Source organism: Tetrao urogallus (genome assembly GCF_951394365.1).
Source record: "Tetrao urogallus genome assembly, chromosome: 6".
NCBI classification, from domain to species: Eukaryota; Metazoa; Chordata; class Aves; order Galliformes; family Phasianidae; genus Tetrao; species Tetrao urogallus.
In genome coordinates, this window is record NC_136819.1 from 13,965,820 (window position 1) to 13,993,150 (window position 27,331).

Sequence of the window (27,331 nt, forward strand, 5' to 3'; positions counted from 1 at the left end):
CCGTGGGGTGCCAAATCCAATTGTACCCACGCAGCATGGACATCCATGCTGTCCCTGGAGATGTGTGCAGGCAATGTGGGACTTGCATCTGCCAACACAGGGGTGTGTAACACGGGGCAGGGCGCCGGTGTGAACCGGGGGGGCCGTGCTCCTGCACCCCTGCGTGCCTGCAACTACCATGCAGATGCTGCGAGGCCAGCACAGAGCAGGACGGATGGCACAGCCACCTGTGCCCTGCGCGCAGTCAGAGCGGGACCAAAAAGCAGGGCTGGCACGGCCAGATTCTGCTGCTTCCGATCACCCCACAGTAGTTTCAGTTCCTTGGAGGGCAGGGAGAGACGGCCCAGCACCGCGGGCAGGGGCTGGGGACGGAACTCCCCAGCCGCCCGCCTTCACCTGGGGGGGGAGGCGGAGGATGCGCGGCCCCCAGCCCACCCAGCGGCCGGCAGGGGTGGGCTGCAACCCCCTCCCGGGCGGGGAAAGCCTGCGGCTTGAAACTTCCCGTCGCTCCCCGAGCTGGACTTCGCAGGGTTACGAAGAAGGGAGGGAGAAAGAGGGAGGGATCGCTCTGCAACATTATTGGCTGCGTGGCCGGGCTGGTGCTCGCTGGGGAAGTCAGAGCATGCCCATTGGGGGGGTATAAAAGGGGGGCAGCTAGAGCGCCTTGCCCGTCTCCTCGCTCGTGGGGCAGCCAGCCGGGAGCAGCGGGCAGCAGGCAGCCGGCCCCTCCGCCCCAGCCAGGGGACGCAGTCAGTAAACACCACAACAACCAAAAAGTGAGAGCCACCCAAGGGGCAGTCAAGGCAGGAGGAGAGAAAGAGGAGGAAAAAAAGGAAAAGGGGGTTAAACCAGGAGGAAAAAAAAAAAAAAAAAAGCGAGAGAAAAAAAAAGAAAAAGGGAAAAAAAAGGAGGGATAAAAAAAGAAGGAAAAGGAGAAAGAAAGAAAAGGAGAAAGAAAGAAAAGGAGAAAGAAAAGGAAAGCGCTCGCCTGCTCTCTAGAATAACAAAATACCTGATCGTAACAAAATAACATCCTCCAGACCAAATCAAGCAGGGACTTGACATACCAAAAGGCAAAGCGAGGAGAGCGAGCCAGGGCGCGGGGAAGGCGAGCCAGAGCCGCGATCGCTGCCAGGGCCGGACAGCAGCATGGCAAGCGCCGGGGCACACACGGATGAGCGCTGCCGGCAGCCTGCCTTCCTCCCCGGCCCGCCGCCGACAGAAGTTGAGAGCGGCAGCGGCAGCGCCAAGGTAAGCGCCGCGCCGAGCCGTGCCGAGCCGCGCCGGGCAGCGCCGCGCCGAACCGGGCAGCGCCGCGCGGTGCCGGTGCCGCGATGCCGGTGCCGTGCCATGCCGAGCCGATCCGAGCCGCGCCGGCTCCGCCGTCCCCACGCGTGTCGCTAGAGGGACCCCGAGAGCCGGCCCGCGCCGCGCTGCCCGCCGCCGACTCGCGAGCCGCGCCGCGGGGGTGCGGGGCGGCCCCGGGGGTGCCCCTGCCCGCGTCCTCCCCGACGCTTCGGTTGTTTTGAACGCGGGTCCGCGGACGCCGCGCACCTGGCGGGGGGACGACGGCGGCGGGAGCGCTGCGCGTCCTTTGCGCGCCCCTTTGCGCGCGGGGGGCGGCGCGGGGCGGTCCCGCGTGGGGGGCGGCCGGCAGCAGCGCGCGTGTGCGGGCAGCCGCGATCGTGCGTGGGCCGGGCTGGCCGCGGGGCCGGGGCTATGCGAGGTCGCGGCGCTGCGCGGCCCCCCGGCGCTGCGCGGCGCGATTTTGGAAGCGGGGAGACGGGGCGGCGCGGCGCGGGGAAGGGACGGGCCGTTCCGCGGCTCCGAGAGCGGGGGGGATCGTTAAAGTCTTCCGAAAAACAGCGCGGCGCGTTCGGTCTCGGAGGGATAAAAATACGGAGAGGAAAAACAAGAGAGCGAAGCCAAAATGGAGTGAGAGTTAATGGTTGGCATGGAGCCCTCGACTTTGTGTGATTTTTTTATTATTATTTTTTTTTTTCTTTCCTCCCAGTTGCTTTTCCCTACAGTAATTGTTTTAAGAGAGCAACTTGGAAGGGTTTTAGCACTCCGCTGAGCAGCGGGGAATTGGGGCACATGAGGAAACAGAGATTCCGCACAACCGTACCAGCAGATGTGGCCACGGTGTGCTGTGACAGTCAGGTCGGGGCTGGCACCTGGAGAGCAGCGCTGCCTTCCACCCTCCCATGGGAAACCCGCAATCTCTCCCTGATGCTGGGCTCAGCTTGGGAGGCCCAGGCCTGGCTTTCTTTGTTTTTATTTGTTGTCAGGTTGCGTGTGCGGGTGTGCGTGTGCGGTTTCTTCTTTCGCTCCGCAGGGCTCAGCGTGTTGGGTTGGTTCCTCCTCCTCCTGGCGTGATTTACAGCAGAGCTGAGGAGCCTGGGTCATGGGTTTTGTAGGGGTGACTTTGTGCTAAGGACATCTGGAGGAATAAAACTGAGTGACACTTCTGATTTGAGCTCTGCTGAACTGTTTTGGACCCAACTTGACAATTTCGGTGGGGGTGAATGGGTCAGAGCTGTAAATCTCGCTTGGCGGTGTCGACACCCACACAAGTTCACTCAGCCTTTCAAAGGGGCTATCCCGGCTCCTGTGAAAATTCATTAAGGGATAAAAGATTTGACACCGTGGGTCCCTCCCACCGCCGCATGAAATTGGAGAGCCCGAAGGCGGCTGCGTGTGTGTCCCGGGGCCCTTTCTGACAGGTGATCCTTTTTGCAGCCTGCCCGCGGGGCTGCCGCTTTGACCGAGAGGCTCGGAGGTGTCGGTGCGTGGCTTTCCATTGATTTCTATAGGCTTTGGAGCTGGCCTTGCAAGGAAAAGCACTTCTGTACATCTTTTCTTGTTTTAAATAAAGCAAACGCAGCAGGTGAGGTCTTATTTTTAGAGGGACCGAGGCGCTGGTGCGGATCCAGAATCGCATACGAGCGCTGGAAGTGGCCCACCCTATCCCGCCCATGTCCTGGGGCTGACCTCCCGCTCCTCTCTGGCTTGGCTCTGCTTTTTGAGGCTGCTGGGGCTGTCGGGGCAGGGAGATGGAGAATGAGGGGATCGGGAGGGATGGGGGAAGAAATCCGTGTGGGGGCCACATTGTGACTCCGAAAGGGTTAAGCTGCCTGTGCCAAGACATAAAGCAAGTTCAACGTGTTGTGGGAATATCAGTTGCCAGTAAACTCCAGTCACCACAATTTCTGATTTAACAGCTTAACTTGCTGTTAACTTTCCCTGATACGCTCCAGGTTTTTGACGTGGAGGCAGAAAGGAGAGAGGAACAATAAAGAAAGAAGTTAAGTGAGGCTACTAAAATGGACTTAAATCCCTTCCCTGGGTCCTGCCAGCTGTCTATAGAAGAGTTAAGCAAGATTGCATTTCCTTTTTTTCATGCCATAAATCAAACGTTTCTGGGCCGCCTACCAAAATTTGTGCAATACTCCCCAGTGGGGTGAGTAAATGGTACTGAATACCCCATTCACCTTTCGGAGGCTGGTTTTTCCGCAGCTCTGGCAGTGCTGGCTATGGGGCGCAGGCATGGAAAGGTGACCCCTGGCACAGGGCTGCTGATGGGGACAAGTCGTGAAGACAAAAAAGCAAGGGCTAAAAATAGAGGCGGCATTGCCAACCTCAGCCATATAAGTGTCATACGAGCCAGGTGCCAAGAATGGTGAGTTGTGTGGGTTTTTTTTTATTTTTTCAATCCCAGTGATTAGAGCTGAGCAGCAGAACCCTTCAGCTTGGGTGAGTTTTATTTGCCTCAGCGGTCAAAAGTTTTGCCTCCTTCGAGCTGGGTTTATACCCTTTCTTTTTTAGAAAGAAGCTATTCCAGGCTGGAGCCTCCAGGATAAGGATTTGGGAAACACCAGGTACAACGTGGCTGAGGCAGCAAGAGGGATGTGGGATGCTCCAGAACGAGGCACAGCACACAGGCTCTTCTCCCTTGGGTACCATGGGCAGCTCCTCCACCCCAGCTGCTTTCTGGCTGCCAAGGCACCTTTCTCTCTGTGCTGGCCTTTGCTTTTTGGCTCTTGAGTGCATCACCATGCCCATGGGCAGAGCTGGGGGCCCTGGTGTGACGTGGTGATAGTAGGTGTGCCCCCACTTCCTGTCCTCAGAGAGCTGTGCCCCAATTCAGGTCAGTGCCCTGCTCCCTGAGGGACGTCTGCACACTGCATCACAGCCCCTCTCCACTCTCAGTAGCAATATGCTCCATCTCATATCTGTAGGCAAAACCTTATGGCCCTGTGCACACATTTCAGTATGCAAGGGATGCCATGTCTCCAGCTGCATGCTGGGATAGAGATGCTGTTACTGCAGGCATTGCTTCTTGCACAAGCATTGGGCATCTTCTACAGTAGAAAGATGTCCAATCTGCCCGCTTTTTTGGAAGGGCAGTGGAGGATGTGATGCAAAAAGTTGCTTTTTTGCCCTCCCTGCAGGCACCGTTGGGTTTGAACTGAAAAGTTTTTTGCCATTTTAGATGCTCCACAAAGAGCAAAATTTTTTTATTTTTTATTTTTGCTGTCCAAATCCAAATTTTGCAGACTGGGCCATCTGTCAGTTCCCTCCTACGTTGTTCTGTTCATATTAAATTGTAATGAAGGCCAGACTGAAGAAGGAATTAGGTCAGACAGGAGGTTCAGTATCCATTTTTTGGGAGATGTTGCCCAAGAGAGAGGCACCATGGTTAGGTTGGCTCAGCACAAGCCTGAATGTAACAAACGCCTGAGCCTTCCTCTGAGATTTGGCAGCAGGGCCTTTTGAGCACGCTGTGGCCTCTTGGCTTCTGACTCCCCAGCAGCTGGACCACAATCATCTCTCCAGCTGATTGTGCAGCAAATCCTCAGCAAATCCTTCAGGCCGCCTCAGGCCAGAGGGCAGCTCTGCTGCAGACCTGCTTCAGGCTCACTCTCATCACACTGGTGTTGCTCCAAGGGGACCCTCCCCATAGTTGTGCCACTACCAGTGTGACCTGTCTGTCACAGGGCTGCAGAGAGGTGCTCAGGTTTCCCCAAACACAAAGAGCACTGTGCAGCGTGGGCGCATCACTGCATGCCCATGGCAGTTTCCTGGTCCCATATTTGCCACTGTGGACAAAGGGAGAAGCAGGAGCCTCCTTATTTGCTATCCTGGTTGAAACTGTGTGTGGCAATGCATGACCTCCCTCTGTGTACTTACTGAGGGATGGCAGTCAGTACAACTGATTCAACTGCATTTTGCAATGATGAAACTTGGATGGATGTAGCATCTCTTCTAGTGTTGTGGGGACCAACACCAACATCACATCGTCTCTGTTACCCATTACACGAGAGAGCCTTTGCAATAAATATGAAGGCTCAAATGGCTTTGACTCCTGATGCTGGACAGAGCTTAAGCCACAGCCATGGAAGATGTATGCACATGCAAGGCTCAGAGGGCTTCATACTCCTGCCCCAAGGGGGCTGTGGAGGCACAGCACTGAGTACCCAAAAGTTGAATTGAGAAGGAAGGGCTTATGCTGGGTCTCCTTCAGTGTGGTGTCAGCACTGGGACCATTGCTATCCTCATGGCTTCTTCCCACATAGATAGCAAGAAGGAGACTTCTTGGTTGGTATTTAAGGCTTGGACAACCAGTAACAGCTGGAGGCAGGCAAGGCTTGCACCTGCAGCACAAGTTTTGCAGTAGTTGTTGTTTTGCAAAGGAGCAGAACATATCAGGTCTCCCTGGCATCAGATATCACCCTGCTGACAAAAGACTGAGCTTGGGGGTGTTGAGGCCAAAGCAGTCCTGTTGCAGATGATGCACCCCAATGGATCCTCACCATAGCGGGGGCACTGATGGAGTAGGGGAGGAGATGAGGTGCTGGAGGCACATGCTCACAGTGACTAGCTGGGGGGCAGAAAGCAGTTTAGGCATCCTGATATCCCACTTGGGCATCGCGTGCACGTGAAAATCGAGGGAAAAAAAAGAGAAAGAAAAAAAGAACAAAAGCAGCATGGGATAATCACAGGCTTTTTGGGAGGGGATTGCGTTGCTGATGCTGCCACGACTAAAGCAGTGCAGGTGGTGCTGTGATGACCAACTCCACTATTTTGGAGAGCTTATGGCTTGGGACCATGGCTTCTTTCTGACACTACTGGAGCTCTGTGCACATAATGGTCGGTGGCAAGGGTGGCTTTATTGCTGGTGGGGCCACAGCAGGGCCCTGGGAGAGGTGGGCTAATTTCCTGGCTGTGCTGCAGACTTCCCCTGTGACCTTGGGTGAGTCATTTAATCTATCCCGGGCTTCAGCTCCATCTCTGAGCATCCCGTGGGGGTGAGGTAATATTCATTAACTGATATTATTCTCGAGTTGCTCCGATGCTATGGTGATGAAAATGGGAGGTGAAACCCAGTGCCTTGGCTGAGCATCAGCAGCGAGAGGGGATGCTCTGCTTGAGTTTTAGCAGCCAGTATGGGTGAATGCAGTTTTGACACAATTCCCCTCTTAATTTTTTGCTGTCCTCTTGGCCACCATGGTTATTTGGCTGCATTAATGCAGTGATGCTCATCACTGAGGGACGGAATGTGGATATTGCATCATGCAGTGCTGTGGTGGCATCGTCATGCTGATACCCCCATGAACCACTCTGCTTCTATGGTGTGTCTTTCTGGTTCTAGTCCTCACCAGCAAACATAGCTTGTGCAATCAGCCCCTTGATTGCCTGAGCAGTGTCTTCTGGGTGCACAGGGAGAAGGCTACTATTCTCCCAGTAAAAGCCAGCTTTCTCCAAAAAACAGGCAGAAAGTTCATTCATTTTGGCTTTGGGGAAGCACACGCTCAGATAGGACATGCCAGTCTTCCATCTAACACCCTGCTTCTTTCCCCAGGTGCAGAGGATGTGTGCAGCTAGGCAGATTCTGCTGCTACTGCTGGCATTCCTGGCCTATGCGTTGGATTCAGCTGCGGCATATGGCACAGCAGAGACCCTCTGTGGTGGGGAGCTGGTGGACACGCTGCAGTTCGTCTGCGGGGACAGGGGCTTCTACTTCAGTAAGTTCTACTTGCTTACATGATGCTCAGTGCCCGCCTTGTGCTATGCCAAGATGATGCAGGTGGAGCTGGGTTGGGATGGGAAGGATGGATTCTCCACCCCAGTGCTTTTTAAGGCGGTGTTGTGCACAGTGAGAAGAGGAGCAAGATGAGTGATGAGCCGAGGGGTGGTCCAATGGGGAAGCTGGGTCCTATGTTCCATGCTCAGATGTGGCTGGGCAGCGCTGATAAGTAGTTGATTCGCTGTTGATGTGGATAAGTCTTCAAAATAATGAGGATTTCTGCTGAGCTGGGATTCCAGCTTGTTTTTAAACCCAGATAGGCTCTGCTTGGATATAACCACAGGTTCTGAGCCCTCCCAGGTGGTGGCCTCCTGGCTACTTGCTAATGACACCAATGTCTGACCTTCTAAACAGCATAGCCAGTGCCAAAAACCGCAGTGTCGCTGTTGTCCACAGAGTTCAGGGATCTGGAGAGGTGTTGTATGGAACATGTTTTCCTTGAGTGTTTTTGAGATTTGGACCATACGTGCAAAAACACAAGAGCTCAACTAGTAGATGAGGAGGAGTAAGGTGATGGATGTTCGGTAATATGTGAGCAGATGAGCGTGCTTTAAGTGTGATGCCTTCTGGTGGTATAGTATTCTCCTTGCACAGGAGAGGCAAGAGCCTGTGTCCTGCAACCCACTGCTGACTGAACTCTATAATATACTACAGGAAGTATGCAAGGCATAGTAGCAGGGAAAACAATGCAGGTAGCACAGCTGCACTTAGCATCCTCACCTCTGCTTTGGAGAAACTTGCATTACAGTGATATACTCTTGAGTAATGTATTGAGCTGGGGTTTTTTTTTTTTTTTTTTTTTTTTTTTTTTTTTTTTTTTTTTTAATATAACAGTCCCAAGAGCCATCCTCCCTCTATTCCCAATCTAGCATTTACAGGGAGTGAGCTGCTGCAAGCTTTGGAGAAGACCCTTGCAATGCAATGGAAAGTGCAGCAGTAACAGCAGAATAGCAAGGTCCCAGGCTACAGCAAGTGAGAACTTGCTCAAACGTAACAACCATAGGCACTGAAATAAAAGAAAGAATCTGCTTACCTTCATAGGGCCTCAGGCAGACAGGGATCTTCAGTAAGATCCCCTTCCTCCACTCCAACCCTTAAATGAGGTCTGGGATTAGGGTGCATTGCGTGCACCTGAGCTCCCCTGGATTAGCCCTGCCTTCCCACCAGGTGCTCAATCACTGGTTCAAGGCATGACTTTGCATTTCCACTACAACCCTATACCCAGCCAGGCTGGGCTGCAGTTGGCTGAGAGTTACTCTGTCCATAGACTGTGGAGGGTGCACAGGGTGTATCCAGCTACCATCAGGCTTCAGCCTGCGTTACTTCAAAAGTGTGGTGGTATTGCAGGTGGCTTTTCTTCTAGCCAGGCCCTGCGGGTGATGGCTTTGTTCTGGTGATGTAATGTTTTTGGGAGCACTGTTCCTTTCTCTCTGAGCCCAGCTAGGGGTTTCCACCATGACTGCCCTTCTCTTCTCATCTCCTCCTTTTCTCCTACCACTGAGCCACACTGGGGTGAGGGGACTGGGTTTTGCCTTCCATATCTGTGGCAAGCTCCCATCCCAGTCTCACACCTCTTTCTCTCTCTGTAGAGGAGCATCCACCTCCCTCCGCTTGCTTCTCTTCTTTCCTCCCCCTCTCTGGGGATGAAAGGGAATGGGGCTTTTGTTTTACAGGCAAACTGACCTCCTTTCACCTCGAATAACCCATCTTCTCAGTCCAAAATAAAAACACTTTTGAAGGCAGAAATGTAGCTTTGTGCCAAGTGACCAGTCTGGTGCTCAAAAGGGGATTCTTGCTCTTCTTTTTTCACCTGTCTCCTTCCTTCTTGTTGAATGTTTCTGGAGAGTTCAACCCCTGGGGGATGAAGGAAAACCTACCAGTCCCATATTTCCATCTCTTCAGCACCTGTTGAGGTTGCAGTGAATGTACATTTGTCACTGGTTCTATTCGATGAAGGTCTTGGTCATCCCCAGTTCCCCTCTTTCATCCCTCTAGCTCCATCAGTTGTTCCAGTGAAGGCATTAGTTCTTCTGCCCATATTAATCTTCACTCTTGACTTCTCGTGGCAAATGTTATTTCCACTGCACAGACTCTTATCTCTGGGGGTCCCTTCCAACCCCTACAGTCCTATGATTCTGTAGGGCATGTTTATGTTTCACAGTCCTGGTTTATGTCTTTAACACTGAGGCTGGGATTGTCCATCTGACCAATTGTCCATCTGCTACTGGGATGACAACTGCAACCTGAGGACAAACCTGTGCCAGCAGTGTGTTTCATACCTGAGGTAGATGACTTTGGTGGCCTTGTCTCACAAGTACAGGTGGCTCTGCATGCTGGAATGGGCTGCCTGGTAATCCTGAGAAAAAATGGAAATGGCATGAAAATCTGCCACTGGTTTTCTGCTGCTGCAGTAATTTAAGTTAAGGTGTAGCTTCACTATTCCAAGATGCAGCAGTTTGCATCTGGATGCAGTGTGTCTGCAGTGTTTCACACCCCTGGTATTCCAGGGTGGGGAAATACACAGTGCAGACTGAGGAGGATGCGCCCTGATGATGGAGATGCCTGTCCATCCATTGGCACAGAGCATGAACCCAGCTACCAGGTTCCCTTGGAAATACCATGAGAGCTGATGCTTGGGGCTCGGGATGTTGAAGCTGCCTACAAAATCCTATAATGGGGGCGTTTCAGCACCACTGGCATCCCACTGTAGGGCTTTTACTACTTAGGCCTCCTTTAAGTCTTGAGGCAGCTGTTTTACATGACTTGTTTGTGAAAGAGACAACAATTTGCATGGCACACCCTTGGGGATGAGTGCTGCTGGTCCCACGGCAAGCCCTTGCCACATCCCCGGTTGCACCTGAGACCCACAGCAGTGATACCACCAAGCACTGGGGCTGCAAAAGAACAGCTCCAAGGAGGCTGAAGCCCCCAGCTGCAGGCACTGCATTGCTCTCCCTTTTCTGCAGCAATCTCCATGGATGACTCAAGGCTTGCAGGTGCCGGCAAGGTGATGCCGTCCTATGGCAGGGCCGTGGGGATGGATGCTGAGCATGGAAAAAAAGAAATAGGAAAAAAAAAAAAAGGGCAAGAGGAAGTCCCAGCGGCAAATTTGTTGTCATGCACCATCGGCAGGGAAGGGAGAAGGGGCTGTGGGGGGAGAGGCGTCCGACTTCTCTGTAAACAACAGCTCCTGTTTCCTCCTTTCCAACAGCTGATAAGAATTTAGCTCTTTGCGGCCGCTTGTGCTGACGGGGCACATTCTTGCGTGCCGCCGCTCCTGCGAATAATACTAGGAAAAAGCAGGGGGGAAAGCGCAGTGCCGGGGCTAGGGGAGGGACAGGCTGGGGGCACTGGGACGGGGACGGCACTGCACAAAGGCCCCCTTGTTGCTCCCGACATTCCTGCGCCGGGGGTGTGGGGACTGTTTGCACCCAAAGTCCCCTTCCACTCGGCTTGCCGCCTGACGGACCGGAGGAGAGGGGAGCCGAAGGTGGGGACATGCCTCGGTGCCACAATCCAGGGAAGGGACCCTCCCATCCCACTGGGTGCCCCCACCCCTGGGGTGTCCCAGGAGCACTGCTGGGATGCTCAGCAAGTCCCGTCAGGATGCTTGACCACCACTATTGGAGCGCTCACCAGTTCCCACCAGGATGCTCGGTGCATCCATCAGGACAGCGTGATGCCAAAGGGCACCAGCAGGCAGAGGTTTTTGGTGGAGCACAGTTTTTCAAGGAACACATCTGCTTCCTAAGCCCCCTGGGAAGGCCAGGAGGAAGCATGATGCCTTAGGGGAAGGCAGTAATTGCAGAAATGGGAAGTGGATGGGGAGCGGAGGAGGAGAAATGCTTCACCCCCTGCTTTACCATGTTCTGGCTTTGGCAATGATGTTCAAGTGAGATGCTGCTGGTGGATGAAAGCCAAGGAATTCAACCTTTAGTCTGTGCGTAAATTGTGCTACGGAACAAAACCCTTTCCCCAATCCAGGTCAGCAGCAATATCACTGTTAACTAGAAATGTCCTGGCATCTTTTCCCCTGGGTTATTATCTCCAGGTGCTTTCTGATGCTAAATCCCTGTTTGTTATGTTTGCCTGTTTTTTTCCTCTGCAGCAGTGTTCCCATAGAGGATGGGGTTGGCATTTGGCTCGATGGGTATGGACTATTATGTAATGGGAGATGTGCCCCCCCAGGCCCTTGCAGGGATGCTGGCAGCAGTGCCAGCAAGGGGAATGGCATGTAGGGACTTTATGCAACAGAGCAAAGGCAATGCTGGATGGCAAGCGACATGCGCGTGGTGGGCAAAACGAGGGGTGCTGATAGCCCAGGGCTGGTTCACCCAAACAGTGCCCTTGATGTCGGGTGGTTGCATCTGTTTTGATGCATATCTATCATACACATACAGCATATATATAGAATCATAGAATTGTTTGAGTTGGAAGGGACCCTTAAGAGTCATCTAGTCCAGCTCCCCTGCAGTGATATCTACTGTGGGCATACATATGTGAAGAATACATGCACATGACCTCAGGTTGTCTCACCTTCCCCCCTCTCTGCTAGCCATTGCCACCCAGATTGCCTGCCTTGGAATCACTTCCATGGCAATGGACACTCAGCTCACCCAACTGCATTGGAAGGGAGGGCCCAACCCAGTATGCTTGCTGGCAATGAGCATTTTAAGGATAGAAGAACAAGCTCCCAGCAGTGCTCCTATCACCAAGCCTTTGCTGAGATGAAACCATCCTTTTCACTTTGCTATGTAGCTGGCTAAAAGTTGCATCTGAAAGTTTTCCGGAGAAGTAAAAATAAAGACTTTAAAAAAAAAATGGAAAAAGGAGAGTTAATTGCCAAAATAAGAAGTGGAATGGGGAAGAATGTGGAAAATCAAGCATTTAAACGACTGCCAAGGGTGGGCTGCACGGTATGAGTCAGTTGTTTCATCGCAATGCACCCGATGCTGTGTTTGCTCTCGTGACCTCAGTGCACGGTGGTGATGCTCCAGAGCAGAGCAGAGGGCTCACTGCAAATGGAGTGAGGGCTGAGTTTGACAGATAGCAGGTGCTGTGCTGCCCGGGGCTTTGCTTTTGCAAAATGTGTTGAAGGAAGGTCACAGTGTGTTTTGCATGCTGGTGTTATACACATAAGGCTGCACTGTACATGTGTGCCTGCATTGCACACACGGGGCTGCATTGCATTGCACCAGGCTGCATTGCACATGCAGAAAATGTTTTGGCTTTGCATCTTGTCCTGGGGCACTTTGGGTGGCCATCCGGATGGAGTTCCCCATGAGGAAATCAGTCAACACCTTGCAAGCCAAAGCCTTAAAATCTTGAGTGCCTTCATCTGGAACACATGGAGGGATCATGGGTTGTACACAGGGCCAAAGCAGCATTCCCTCAGCTGGGCTGTGGTACTGGGTCTCTTTTTCAGCCCCGCTGATCCTGGCCTCTACTCCAGTGTAGGCACTGGTCCCCTCCACTTCAGCCCCTTGCCTTGGCCCTGTGTATGAAAGCCCAGAGAAAACCATTTAGTTTGGGACCATTATACATTTTGGAAGTCACTTTTCCCCAGAACATTTGTTTTGCCCCCAAAATCCAAATTTACCCATTGATTTTCTTTCAAGAGGGAAAGGAACAAAATGAAGCTGATCTGAGCCAGCCTTCTGGAGTGTTTTCTCTGTACTTAAATACTGACGTGAGATGTGCTTCATTGTTGCTGTACTGGACACTGGTTTTTGCATCCTTCTGCAGGAAGAAACAGGAGAGGAACCCTTATTAAAAGATTAAGTTTAATAGCTATTCTTGGCGTGCCGTCACAGGCCTGTATTCTTTCTGCAGCTGTCTACGAGCTGTCCCATCTGGTAAAATTTAGCCGTGTTGGTTCGCTTCACCTGCCCAAGCGTCAACACGGCAGAGGGAGGTTGGCAGCCTCAGCGCCGCGCTGCTTCTTTCTAATAAAACTCTCTTGCCAGGATCAACATCGCAGACATTTGTGGTAATCGGTGCGGCGTCTGCATCCGGACTGCTGTCCGCGCTGGGCTTGCTAAGGAGCAATAGGAAGGGAATAAATTACAGCAATAGAAAGTGCCTTCAATTAGTGTTGTGCGCACACTGGGAGCCCTGTCAGCATTGAGAGTGTTTGTCTAGGAAGGCCATCATGGGAAACTCAGGCTTTTTGTGGGCATATGTCAAAGAAGATGAGTGTTTTGGGAGAAGTGCTGCTGGTTTTGAAATACAGTGATCATGAGGCTGTGGAGGTGCCAGCCTGGGACCCTGCAGTCTGTGGTCACTGCAGGAGAGATGCCGTCAAGGCAACAGGCAACAGGTGAAAGGTGACGAAGCTATGGTCTACATTGATGGCTAACGCTCAGGCCTTTACCCCTACAGGTAGACCAGTGGGACGAAATAACAGGAGGATCAACCGTGGTATCGTGGAGGAGTGCTGCTTTCGGAGCTGCGACCTGGCTCTGCTGGAAACCTACTGTGCCAAGTCCGTCAAGTCAGAGCGTGACCTCTCCGCCACCTCCCTTGCGGGCCTCCCAGCCCTCAACAAGGTAAGGCTGCACTCGGGCTGCTAGCTCCCTGAAGCAAGAAAGAGGAGAAAAGGGAGGCCATCAGTAGGGGAGGACTGCTGCTGGCTCTACGATCTGCTGCTTCTGCAGCCAAGGCAGCATGCAGAGCCTTGAAGTGTTTATAGCTGTTGAGGAGTCAAAGAAATTGCAGAAAACAAACTTCTAACCATTGACTCATAGAACGGTTTGGGTTGGAAGAGCCCCCTAGTGATTATCTAGTCCATTCCTGCCATGGGCAGGGACACATCCCACTCTTAGATCAGATTGCCCAAAGGCCCATCCAGTCTGGTCTCGAATGCCTTCAGAGAGTGGGCACCCACAGCTCTTCTGGACAGCCTTTCCCAGCATCTTGCCACCTTGTTGTGGAAAACTTCCTCCTTATATGCAGTTTCCTTCAGCTTAAAATCATTGCCCCTTGGCATATCCCAACAGGTCCCAATAAAAAGTTTCTCTCCAGCTGCAGCAAGGTCTCCCTGGGACCTTTTCCAGGCTCAACAACCCCAACTCTCCCCACCTTTCCTCATGGGAGAGGTGTTCCAGCTTGCTAATAATTCTTGTGGCCCTCCTCTGTCCACATCCTCCTTGTGCTGGGGACCCAATAGAACCTGTAACACGGGTGACCATGGGTAGAGGTTACCCCAGGGAAGGTAACCCACCTTGTGTTGACACTGCGTTGTTCTCCCTTCCCCAGGAGAGCTTCCAGAAGCCATCTCACGCCAAGTACTCCAAGTACAACGTGTGGCAGAAGAAGAGCTCGCAGCGGCTGCAGCGGGAGGTGCCTGGCATCCTGCGTGCCCGCCGGTACCGGTGGCAGGCAGAGGGGCTGCAAGCAGCTGAGGAAGCCAGGGCGATGCATCGTCCCCTCATCTCCTTGCCCAGCCAGCGGCCTCCGGCACCGCGGGCATCCCCTGAAGCGACCGGCCCCCAGGAATGAACTGTGACCGGCCGGCTGGATTTGCGATCTCCCGGGGAGAGACTGGCGAGACTCGGCCCCCCCTGAGCCCCTCCGTCCCCAAGCCGAGGAGCGGGGCGGCAGGCACCATCACGCCGCTCCGGCCCCAACCAAACAACTGACACAAGCAAGGAGGGGATGGCAGCGGCCGTGTGCAGCGTCCTCCTTTTGGGGTGGGGGGGAGGGTTGTTTCGTTTCCCAGGCCTGTTTCGTTTCCCTCGCGCACCCAGTATTTTTCAAGCCTTGTACTTACGAAGGGACAGTTGGGCACTTGAACTTTTTGCTGCCGGGCGCTGTGTGACATCCCCAGTGCCAACACTAGAAGACAAAAGAACGAGCAAGAGGGAAAAAGGATATGAAGTTAACTTTTCTTTTAAATTTTATTTTATTTTTCTCAAGAAGAAAAGTCCATTCCATGTCTTTCTTGACAATAAAGTGAAAAGCAAAAACAAATGGGGAGAGATGTTGAGGGATGTAACTTTTTTGCCTCATTCCCATCCAACTTTTTTTTTTTTTCTTTCTTTTTTTGTTGGTAACTTTTCTTATTTTTATAACTTTTTTTTGCACCTTTAAAAAGAAAATGTAACTGAGACGAAGTTCCGAGGAGTCCCATCTGCATTTTTTGTGTGTGTGCTTAATTACAAGATTCCAAATCGACTTGCACCTTTTTGAAACCATCGCTGACGGGAGAAAGAGAGGAAGAGGAGAGAGAGAGAGAAAGAGAGAGAAGAAAAAGGAAAGGGGAAAAAAAAAAAAAAAAGTGAGCTGATGCTCACTTTAAATGGAGGAGGCGTCTGCATTGCACATTTGCCACGGATTTAGTTGATTTATATATATAATATATTATATAACTTTTTTGGCAAAAAAGCACTATTTTTATGGGACATTTTGTGTAGTATCTGAAGAGGGATTGTAATGTTTAAAATGTGTTATGGTGCTAAAGTAAGTTGGAAGGGAAAAAACCCAGAAATAGCAAGGGAGGGTGGGGAGGGAAGAACAAGATAGCGAATACTGAACTTGAAATTTTAGCTTTTCGTTTTAGGAAAAGTGTGATAAATGTGTTTCTTTTCTCTTCTGAAATATAGCTTGGTCATGACCATATGAGCTAGTTGGCTGTCACTCATGTACACAGATGCACGCACACACAGAAATACATCTACACGCGTTCTTTTTTTTTTCTTTCTTTTTTTTTTTTTAAAGAAAAAAACAACGATTTAGACTAAAAGGGAACTGTTCTAGATACAAACTATTCTGAATGGTGAAGGTATTGCCGGTTACAACTCCAGGCCCTGCTTCTGTGTGGATCCTGGTGAAGATCAGCTTCTCCATCCTCTCAACCCTGACGGCTTGCTTGCTGTGCGGAAATGCCAGCCCCGTGTCCCTCTGTCTCCTTTTCCTTCTCTTGCCCCTTGCGTTCTTCTTGCAGAACCCCCTGCCCTCCTCCCCTTGCCCCATGCCCAAGGCTGTGGAAGATGGCCCTTGGGAATGATGGGGACCCTCCCCACATGGGGCAAGCGTCCCCCCCGGCGTAGTGGCCTCCACCAATGCGATGGCCTCAGTCAGCATGGTGACCTTCATCAGCATGGTGGCCTCAACCAATGTGATGGCCGTGGTCAGCATGATGGACGGTCTCAGTCAACATAGTGGCTTCCATCAACATGCTTTCCTCCATCGCTGTGATGGCCTCAGTCAGGATGATGGATGACCTCCATCAGCATGGACAGCCACCATCAACGTGGATGGTCTCCATCAACATGGATGGCTTCTGTCATCGCGGTGGCCTTTGTCAACCTGGTGACCTCCATCAGTGTGGTGGCCTCTTTCTGCCTGATGGCTGGGTTAGGTTCCCAGGCAGGGAAAAGGCAAGTCTCTCACTTGAGACTCGGGACTCAATGAGCAGATGGGTTGGAGAGGTGGGCAGAGGGCTGTAAAATAGGTTGGTTTTTAAAATAATATATATTATCTGTCTAGGAACCATAAAAAGGGGGGAATCAATTACATCTCCCTATGATATACTCTCACTTGCTAATAAAACGGGGACACTCTGTTAACCAGTTCTGTACTTGCTTTGTCTTATATATCCATACATTTAAAACAAACAAAAAAAAAAAGACTACTTGAATTGTATTCTATTTCGTGGTTTTGAGGGGAGGGCTAGGGGAGTCTCAAGAGAGGGAGGATTTTAATGTATAATCATTTTGTTTGTTATTACCTTGCAATGTTGAGCCATGAAGCCTTTGTTTAAAAAAGAAATGGCACTGCAATACACAACAAAGAAAATCCTTTATTTATTTTATTAAATATATATGGAAAAGAATGAAAATTGGTCCAAATTAAAGGGGGGGAGAGGGGAAAGGGAAGAGGGTGGGGTGGGAAGGCAGAACAAAAACAGCAATTGAAAATAATTGATTTTTTTTTTTCTTCCTTTCCATGTGTCTTTTTTTAAAAGAAACCTAGTTTTTATTTTTTAAAAAGAGAAGTAAAAGCTTTCCTGGATGCTTTGTACCAAAAAAAAGAAAAATGAAAAAAAAAAAAAAAAAAAAAAAAAAAGAAAACCTGTTAAGCAAATAAATATCCATCCAGAATACAAAAGCCTGACTTTTTCTTCTAGTTTTGGTTTATTTTTATTCTTGGGGTTGGAGTTGGGTGGAAGAAGGCCACACCAAACAAGAGACCTTAATCTCAAGTTCTTTCCAATTCATTGCAGGTCTCATTGCAGGTAGAAAGTTTGGGTCTGTTCCTGTCCCCACCCCACCACCTCTCATTGACCTTTGTAGTTTTGTTTGCAGGAACGGGTGTCCTTTTGTGGGCTGAGGACTGATTTAATTGTAGCTTTTGGTAGTTGCTGCTGGAAGTTTTGTTTGGCATGTTTGTTACCTTTCTGCTTTTTTTTTTTTTTTTTTTTTTTTTTTCCCCTCCTGCATAAATCGATAAATCGTGGTCATGGGGGACATTCAGAGATGACTTAAAAACAGGTGAAACTTCAGCCACATCTCTTGCCTGCTTCCACAGCAAGCAAACAACTGGGGCTGGGAGCTCAATAAGGATGCCAATGCCATTTCCAAACACTGTGTTGATGCTGCTGGAAGTGTCCTCAGATTTGGGCAAAGCACAAAAAATCCCCTCTGTTATGCAAAATAAAATATATAGGGACTTTGGCACTTGCAATGCACTGAGCTCTCTTACTTCCTGGGATACCAACAACCTTGACAACTTTGCATCCTGGTGCTTGTGGTGCTTGCGTCGCTGGAACAAATACACAGAAACAGGTTGAGGTCTGGCTAGTGAGGCCAGGGATACTGGCAAAGAGTGGGAGTACATCTGCCGCTGCACATCAGAAAGTGGCTCTTTTCCATCTCAACTGACATACGGCCAAAGCAGAGCGATAAATCTGGGGTCATTTTTTGGAAAACTGGGAAATTGTTTAAAATGTGCCCTCTGGCTCAGCAAAGAGCACACTGGCTTGCAAGGGTAGATCCAAGCAGCCCCAAGAAGCTCTGAGCCTGCTCTTGTCCAGTGAGGCCCCTTGAGTGGGTGAGACTGGCTGAGACAGAACCTTTGCTTCTTCTGTGGGTCCTCAAGTTACTTCTGTTGCCTGCAAATCTCCATCACAGGTTAATAGATGAATAGATGAATTCCAAGGCACAGCTTGGAAAACCCTGGAGAGGATTTCCACAGCTTACAGTGGGTTTGGACACCCAAAAACCTCCAGTCTGTCTGATCCAGTGACTTCCTGTGCCCTTCTGATGTACACGGGGATAGAGAAGCAAAGAACTACACCAGCAGAGAAATCTGTCGTGGTGTTTGGTGCCCCATGAAAAATCACTCCCTCGGTCTCAGCGCTATTGTTGAGCTCTGCAGAAGGCAAAGGGCAAGAGACTTTTGCACAAAGCATCACCTCAGAGAGCATTTGTCCCATGAGATTCCCACTGGGACAGAGGAAAGGAAGGAGTGTGCAGCCTGCTGCAGGGAGGTGGCCACAGCCTTTGCAAGGTGTACAAGGCACTGTCTTGACTTATTCTGGGTATGGAGAGACTTGGTGGGGAGGGGAGGGGGAGGGATACTAATCATATACTTTTTTTTCTTTTTCCATTCTTCTATGGTATTTCAGAGATCAGTTTTCATTTATAAATCCAGAAAGCAGCTGGGCTGTTCTCTTAGTGTTCAATGAGTAGTGCCAATGCCGTCAGGATAGACTAAACCTACAGACTGATTCCTTTACTTCCTTGTTCCCTCATAGCTACATCCATTTCATCCTTCTGCTCTGAAAAACTCATATTTTTTTTGGTGATGTACCTAGCTGCACTAAGCGAAGGGAAGAACTGTATTTGTTCTTCTTGCTGATGTTTTTTTTTTTTTTAAGTTTTGGTTTTGTTTTTTTTTTTGTTTGTTTGTTTTTTGTTTTTTTTCAATATATACTATTGTCCACTGATGTTTTATATGTCTGTGGGGAAGCCTGGGAAAGGCACTGATTCATCACCAATGTCACTTGTCTGCACCCAGCAATAGACAAGATGCACACTTCCCAGGTTGTGCACCTATTGTACTTCCCACTTGTAATACATTATCAATAAAGCAAATCAGCTATAAGAAACTTTCACATCTGGTGTCTTTTCTGTCCCCTCTTTGTTGCTGCACTCCCAGCTGCATGCATCCCAAATCATGCCAGCTTTTGCAGAGCGCCCTGCGAGATCCTCTTTCCCTTCCTTCTCCTGGTATCTGCCAACACTGATCTGAAAGCTGAGGTTTCTAACCTGCTAGGCTCTTGCTTGGCAAAGAGTAAGGACACAGAGAAGGGAATCTTTCATTCTTCTAGCAAAATAAACTAATAAAAATGCAAATTATTTCACAGTTTTGAGGAGTACCTCAGTGGAATGTTAGAACTGAGAAAAAAAAGGCACAAAGTCAGTGGTCTTGGCTTTGACTTGTCACAACTTAGTCTAAGAAGCAACTTCTTGACCTCCAGTAATGAAGCGAGGGAAAGAGATTTTCAATGAGACATGGCTGGAAACATCACTGGTGTCTTAAGACACAGAAACATGAACTGTGAGCTCATTTTGGATACAAATTTCTTAATTTCATGACAGGAGCAGAGGGACCGTTGAGGGTACCCTTCCAGAGTACGTCCCCATCATCCTCTCTCCTAAAAAAAATAGTCTGAAATAGGAATTTTTGATACTCGATTATCCTTTCTCAAGCCACAAGGGCACGCTGATAATGGTAATCTTTGTATTCTTCACAGCTGGGCCATAGCCACAAAGGGAGGGAGGCGATTAGGAGAATATTAAGTCTTCATCTTCCAAGATGTTGTTGCTTCTGTTCCTCCTCCCTCTCTCCTCTGTTCCCCATGCTTAGCAAAGAAAGCGGCAGGAGTATTATTTCTCAAGGCCTATAATGACGTCAATACGTGGGGTATTTATTTATGAAATTGAATCTAACAGTGGGGGAGAGAGTAGCGGAGGAAGATGGACGCGCAGAGCCAGCAGCTGCCAAGCTACAACAGAGCTGCAACCTTACAGTATTTTTCTACCCTCTTTCTGTGGGAGTGACACAGTGTCCAGAGCTTCAGACACCCAGGAAAAGCAAAGAGAAGAGAGAGAGAAAAAAAGGCAAACTTGATATTGAGAGCAGAGGAAAGGTGCAGCAAGGGGATGTCCTTAAAGAGGTAAATAGCCTGTTTTTGATGCTGGGATATTCAGATTTAGTCCTCCAGGAAGGGTAGCACTGCAGACACTTGCCTTCAGGAAGGCTCTGACAAGTCTTGAGCAGCCCTTTTCTCTAAGCCTGTTCAGTCTTTGTAAAGAAAAATCAGAGAGGATTGAAATTCCAGCCAAGGGACTTCATTTCTCCTTTTGACTCCCCTTTCTCCCTTGCTACTTCAGGCTCAGGCAGCAAAACAGCCATCTAGGAAACCCAGCAATAAAGTCAACATGAAGATTAAGTTGTCCCCTGCAGTCAGTGGCAAGCAGCTTTCCAGACTAGAATCCGCATCTGTTGATATAATCATGTGCTCAAGCATAAAAGGTGAAAGCCAAAAAGGGAGAGTACTTTCTTCTCTACAAACTCAGGAGCAGAGCATCCCTAGGGGTGTGAGCAGCACAGATCATAGAATAAGGTTGGAAAGACCATAAGATCACCTTGTCCAAACATCAATCCATACCAATAAATACCACACGATACATACCTGTAAATGATGACTATCACAATGTGGTGACTTTGGCTTCAGTTCTAATGAGCACTGGCAGAAGACATCTTTGGGTATCTCTCCCTTTGCTTAGGTGAAAGTTTAGCCAATAGGGTACAGGTTTTGGTTTCTCTGGCAGGGTTTGTCTCCAGAAGAGAGGAGGAAGCAGACTGAACATCATCCTCTGTGATAGGCAGTCCCTCACTGGCTTAGAAGTCATGCATGGAATTGTTCCCTCATGGATGGGAATAGAGGAGGACAGCTTTTGCCCTTCCCAGGTAGCATAGAATAGTGCTAGGAAATAGGAAGAGGGAAAAGGAAAACTCACAAATACAAGCACAGATATCGAACAGTACTAAAGGAGCCACAAAATCTCACGGGCTTCCCGGAATTGCCCGACTGACTTCTTATCAATGTGAACAAGAAGGTGATGCCCTGAGAAACTGCCCCCACAAAGTCTTTGCTCACCCCTGCCACTGCTTTTTGTGCCCTCGCAAACAGCACCAAGGTATCATCAGCCAGCCTGGAACTTCTTGTTTATCCAAAATAAGGCAAGACAGACATGCTCTGGAGATCTGTTTACAAGTCAGGCTATCTCCAGTTATATAATGACACAAGCCTCGCTGCCAGCAAATTGTTGCTGTGAGCAGGGGAAGACAATTAGATCGCCTCTCTGGGCAGTGAGCGCGGACAATGCAGGCTTTGTGCCACCCGGCCACCAGCCCCGGCATCTGCGGCATGCCTTCAGAGGAAGAGGTGGCCCGGGGAGGGCTTGGGGCGCCGGAGCCGGGCTGAGAGCACCTTCCTGTCCTGGCAACGAGGGGAGGACGGTAATGGGTCGTCGCGCCGCAGGGCAGAGCGGCTCTGACCCCTCGGCTGCACACGGGATGGGAAGCTTCGGTGTTTGGCTTCCTGTGCTTCCTGGTGTGCTGATGGATTTAGGCACTCGCTGAAGCTCCTGGCACTGCTTGCGGATTCAGTGGAAAAAATGTGGTATCAAGAGATGGGAAATACCAAAGCCTCTCAGAAATGCACTCACTTAAAAGGGAAAGGTGGTTTCCGGGTGAAACTGCATTCCTGTCCTCCATGGATGGAGAAGGGAGGAGGGCTTTGGAAAAGCCAGGAGTGCTGTAATGAAAGCTGTGATGAACGATAGCTGGTCTCTCTCAGAAATGGGCCACAACCTGCTTTTGGTTGGAGCCTGGGTAACCTGATATTGTCAACAGCCATAGATTAGCTCAATGAAATTGTCTGCAGGAGGTTAGGGGAAGAGTGAGTGACTGCTTTCTGCCTGCTGCATAAGGGCACAAATAGCTGCATTTGTGGGGAAGTGTTGGCAAACATCAGTGAACAATCAGCATTGGAGGAGCTGATGGCCCAGGGGTACAGGAAATTTCTGCTGGTGCTCGCTGGGACAAGGCTGCCTGGGCTGGCCACTGTCACTCCATCCTCTGCACAGCTGCCCATTGGCTTCATGACAAAAAGACCATTTAATTAAATATACTGTTACTCAAAATTAGTTGGGCTGCCAGTCTGCTTGCCTGGGAACATGTGCCTCATAGGTTCATGTTCTATTGAGAACACAGTGGCACTTATTGCAAAAGCTGTGTGTAAAACCACACTGCTGGCAAACTGATAAATTCTCCAGCTGCAGAGTTCTGTCAGTGTTAGAAAGCATACCTCACCTGCATGCCCATTGGACACTATATTGAACCAGTCAACCTCCAGTCCACCCACATGGCAAGAAAAATTCACCTTTTGTAATGGCAACCACATACCTGTCTAAGGCACAATACTCCTCTCAGCCCAGCAGAAATAGTTCCTTCTGGAAATGAGTCATTTTTCTTTATCTTTCAAACCACTTCAAGCAATTTGTCTTGCAGACTTTCTGACTACATTTACATAAAATGCATCCTTCCTTTCTTTCTATTCCTGGTTACATGCACAAGGTTATTTTGGATGGCGTGCTAGGAGGTCACAGTGACACACAGCCAGAAGTGAGCACGCCATGCTTCCAATGGGTACTCAGCAAGTCTTAGGCAGGTGTCAAGTTCCTGGTTTCTCTGGGCACTTGCAAGGGGCTTACATGCCAACACAATGAGAAAAAAGGGATAAGGTACTGGCTGCAGCCAAAGCCTTCACAAGTTTGCCTACAAAAAGCAGGTTGTAGACATGAATAACCTCACAAGACCCTGGAAATGGAGCTCGGAGTATGGGTTAGTAGCTAAGTTAGGGAGGTGCAAGGGAAGATGGGAAAGCGAAGAGGCTTCCAGGAATGGCTTGTGCGAGTACGGCATGGTTAGGAACAGTTCCTCCCTGAGACTGGAGTGCAGGCTATTATTTATATCCCCATAACTCTGTCAAAGCATGATGCTTGCAGCATTAGAGCTGGAACTCGGGCTCTAAGCAAGCTGGAGGCTTTCATTCATGACTACAGGATGCAACAAGACACACTGGCGTCTGAGGGTAAGGCCATAGACAAAAATAGCACAAGTCCTTCACAAGATCTGCCCTGCAGCTCAGTTTCTTACCAAGTAGAACAGGTATCTTCAAGGTACAGAAGAAATGACTGGGAGGTACATGAGAGAGGCCTCTGGGCTTGTGAGGTATGGAGCAGGATCAAACAGGTTGTGCTGATTCTTCCTGTGCAAAAATGGGCAGCATTATTAAAGCTAGAAGGACTCAAGCTAAAAATCCAACAAAGGGAGATAGCCCTTAGTACAACAGGTAGAAGAGCTATGGGTCTCTTACCAAGGGATGTGGTGTATATGAGACACTTATACAGATTCAAGAAGAGTGCATTGCAAAGAAACATACTGAGAGTTACTAAAAACACAGAAACCATATCTGGCTCAGGAAGTTCCTGAGCTGAAAATAGTTGGAGGCTGGGGAAGCAGTGAGGGGAAGTACTGTACACATTTGCCGTTGTTCTTACTCCTCCCTAGGCTTTGACTTGTGAGCTCTGTTGGGGGCTTGATGTTAGGTTAGATAACGCCAAGGTTTGTACCAGTTTGAAGGCCATGGAACACAATGTCAATCTTGGCTGGACTGTCCTACCACACCCACTGTAAAGCCCAGATTTGGCACCTTCTGTCTTTCATCTGTTTGGGCTGATGAATGATGGACTGTGTGGGCAACACTTTCCTATCAACAATGCCATCATAGCAGCTATAAAACAATGGGACACCTCCACTGGTGTAGATTTTTACAAGCACGCAGATTATTGTTCATCACAGGCAAAAATGCATAGCTAATGGTGGTGACTATGCTGAAAAATAGTGTGCTGTAGCGCTGAGAATTTGCTCTATCAAACACTGTTACTGTGCTCTTTGTATCTGTGGTAGTTCCCATGGAAATAAACAGGAGGCATCACTTTCAGAGAGATCTATGCGCATAATTCCCAAGTAGTCCATTACTTTACTCACTTGATATCATCAAGTGTTTGGCAATAATATTGGTTTTGTACATCTCTACTTCTCTTGCATTCTTGTCCTACTTGTTCCCACTCCAGCAGACCATGCTGAAACTGTTGCAAACCCAGATGGCAGCATTAAATTATAATTCTACTCTGGTCACCAGTTTGCCCATTTAGTTTCTGAATACTTACGGGCACCTGGGCAAGAAAATACTGAAGCAGCTAATACAGCACATCTCAGATGAACTGCTTCAGCTTCTGTAATGCAATAGAAAGGACAGCAAAGCAGCAAAGTCCTAGGCTACAGTAAGTGAGGACTTGGTCTAACACAACAACTATAGGCACATAAACAAAGAAATGAAGCTGCTTACCTTCGGAACCCTTCAAGGAGGCACTGCCAACCCTTAAGCAAAGTCTGGGAAGGAGCTGATCCTGGCTCCACTCCTTCCAGTCACTCAGGTGGATTGCATACACATGAGTTCCCCTGGGTTGGTACTGCCTTCCCACCAGGTGCTCAATCACTGGTTCAGGCTATGACTTAGCATTTCCACTACAGCTTCCCAGCAAACTCAAGCACACAGGACTTTATTCATTCCACCTGGGATCTGTTTTAAAAGGTTTATTTGTAGTTTCAACAGTTTGAGCCATTCTCAGCTCTCTCTTCCCTGGAAAACAGCATTTAATGATGAGTCTACAAATTACAGCTGAGTGGCCTTGTTAGCCTTCTCTTCATATCCTTCCAGCTGGTCCTTTGAGGCCTCCTGTCCTGGGTTTCCTACTCTGGCTCTGAGAAACTGGTGAGAATCAGGACCTATCAGGATGCTAGGGCCCCCTGAGAGATAATTTGGGAAAAAAACCCACATCATTTGTAGCTCTCTCCAAGCAGTCAGAGAGCAAAGCAGGCATGGCTACACCAGGAGCTACCTTATGAGAATCCATCAGTTGAAAACTTGGGGTACTTCATAACAAGCCATCTGTTATGGAACAAAACATCCAGCTTGGCCAATGCTCATAACCCTCTGGGGTTGGCAGTCTCTGATTATCAGCATGTTTACAGTACCAGAGGCATTACTTGATGCAAAATGATTGCTCTCACTTTGCTATCCCTTTTGTCACATCAACTGGAGATCCCACTGAGGAAGATACAAAATTAGCCAAGCGCCACCCGGAGACATATCAAAGTGGACTGTGTCGCGACGGGTGGAGTGGGATTTTTGCCTCCAGTGACATTCACATTATTCACACTCTTTTTACATTTTGCTGCTGCTCACATAATCACAGAAGCTATTCTTAGCCACAGGGAGCTTAATCTTAAAAAAAAAAAAAAGAAAAGAAAAAGAAAAAACACAAAAAACCAACCAGACACACACACACACACAAAAAAAACCCAAAACACCTCTGTGAACCATTTCTAAAACAATAACTTGTGGCAGGGAGGGAAAAGGGTTGGCCTAAACATGTATCCCTCTTCACCAAATAAGGACCCTTGTAAATGTGACTCCAAGTGCTACAAGGCTTAGGAAATACTGGGAGGGCTTTGGAGTGCAAGAGTGAATCAGCATGGCCATCACGTCACACCCTCATGAATAATACCTCTTACTTCCCTTGAATTGTGCATTGTGATAAAGACCTAACTGCCTTTTTTGGTATTCTAGTGTCTGCCCAAGAAGAGTCAGATATGAAATTAGGTTTCCTGTACCTTAATAGATTAATTTAGTTTGAACTAAAAACGAGGGCACATATACTGTCGGGAGCCAAGAAGCCTCAAAAGACATATGTCTCCTTTCTTTCCCCCTTCTTTTGTGCTTTGCTGTTTAAATGTCAATTTAAACTGATTTTCTCCAAATTTTATTACTGTAACAACTTCATTTGGGAAGATAAGGCATGCTAAGTGGAGGACATCTAATGATTTTGCATTTCAGCAAGGCCAGACCCTGCAAAGTAAAGCGCATCAGCTTCACTGATGTTTAACACTACAAGCAACCCTGCTGGTTTTGCTCCATATAATGCAGCAAGCGCATGCCAAACCAAAGGTGATATCCACATTGCCATCTGCTTTTGTTCTTGGGACCCCATGGAGGTGCTTCTGTGGCACTAGAGAAGTACTAACTCCTTTTGTTGCTCTTGAAGTTTTCTGTTTTAAGAGCTGTGCTTGTCCAGAATTCACTAGTTCTACTGAACGTCTTCTGACCATGGGAAGGAGAACACCCTGCTATTATTATTTCAGTGCACCTCATGGCAGAAAAGAGGTAAATTGCTTCATCTTATTTAGTGCTGGATATTACAGCAGAGATCATGGGTGACAACAAACAGAGCCAAGGAGAGAACAGTGCTTCCAGTGGAAATGCACACAGATTGCGAATTCCTCGTATGGCAATGTTTCCTTTTCCATCAGAGACCCATAACACGTTTCCCTCTCACACAGAGGACACAGACAGGAATTTCCATGGTGACTGTCAAGACAGCATCCTTATCTAAGAGGAACTTAAGATAAAACTTTCTGTGGAAAAAGTCTGTGACCTGGTGAAGGTTGCTAAGTGTTTGAGACAGCCCTGCCTGAACTTTCTGAAACTTCCAAGCCCTGTGTTGTTATAAGAAGCCTTTGCATTTTTACCACTAGATTAGCACTGCCTCTTTTGTGCCTCTTTTTGTGCTACAGATATACAGATATATACAGATATAGGGCTGGCAGGAGACTGCTGTGCCCAGCTGAAAATGAAAATGTATTGCTGCTCATTTAATTCAGAGGATGTCAACACGAGATTTTAGAACAGGACATAAAGAGAAAAAAACGGGGAAGAAAGGTAATAGGGACACTGAGGACAGAGAAAAGGGGCTGTGTCAAAATCTTTCTCAGATCCGGATGTCTTATTGTCTTCCTATCTTAAAAACCATCAGTTCTAGAAAATTGTGTCAGAGTTGGTGTAGAACTTTGATTCATGGAGTTTCCACATCTTGAAGGGAACAGAAATCAATATTTGTGACATTCTGATGACTTCAAGGCTTGTCACCAATTTTTCTACCACCTCCTTCTTCACCTGCAAATCCCTACCACATTTAGTAGCTCAGTGGTATGTTTGGCAGCTGACAGAAGGATATTTTCTTGCTAAGCAGAGTCTTGAAA

General features: G+C 49.0%; 1 protein-coding gene across 1 annotated transcript; it reads left to right on the top strand.

Moving 5' to 3' along the window:
- Positions 1–1,149: 1,149 nt before the first annotated feature.
- On the top strand, positions 1,150–14,590 carry IGF2 (insulin like growth factor 2; the record flags this gene model as incomplete). Its single annotated transcript, XM_079537393.1, has 4 exons — positions 1,150–1,251; positions 6,866–7,028; positions 13,472–13,638; positions 14,348–14,590. 4 exons carry the CDS (start codon positions 1,150–1,152, stop codon positions 14,588–14,590), a joined length of 675 nt encoding a protein of 224 aa, XP_079393519.1.
- Between the last annotated feature and the right edge of the window lie 12,741 nt (positions 14,591–27,331).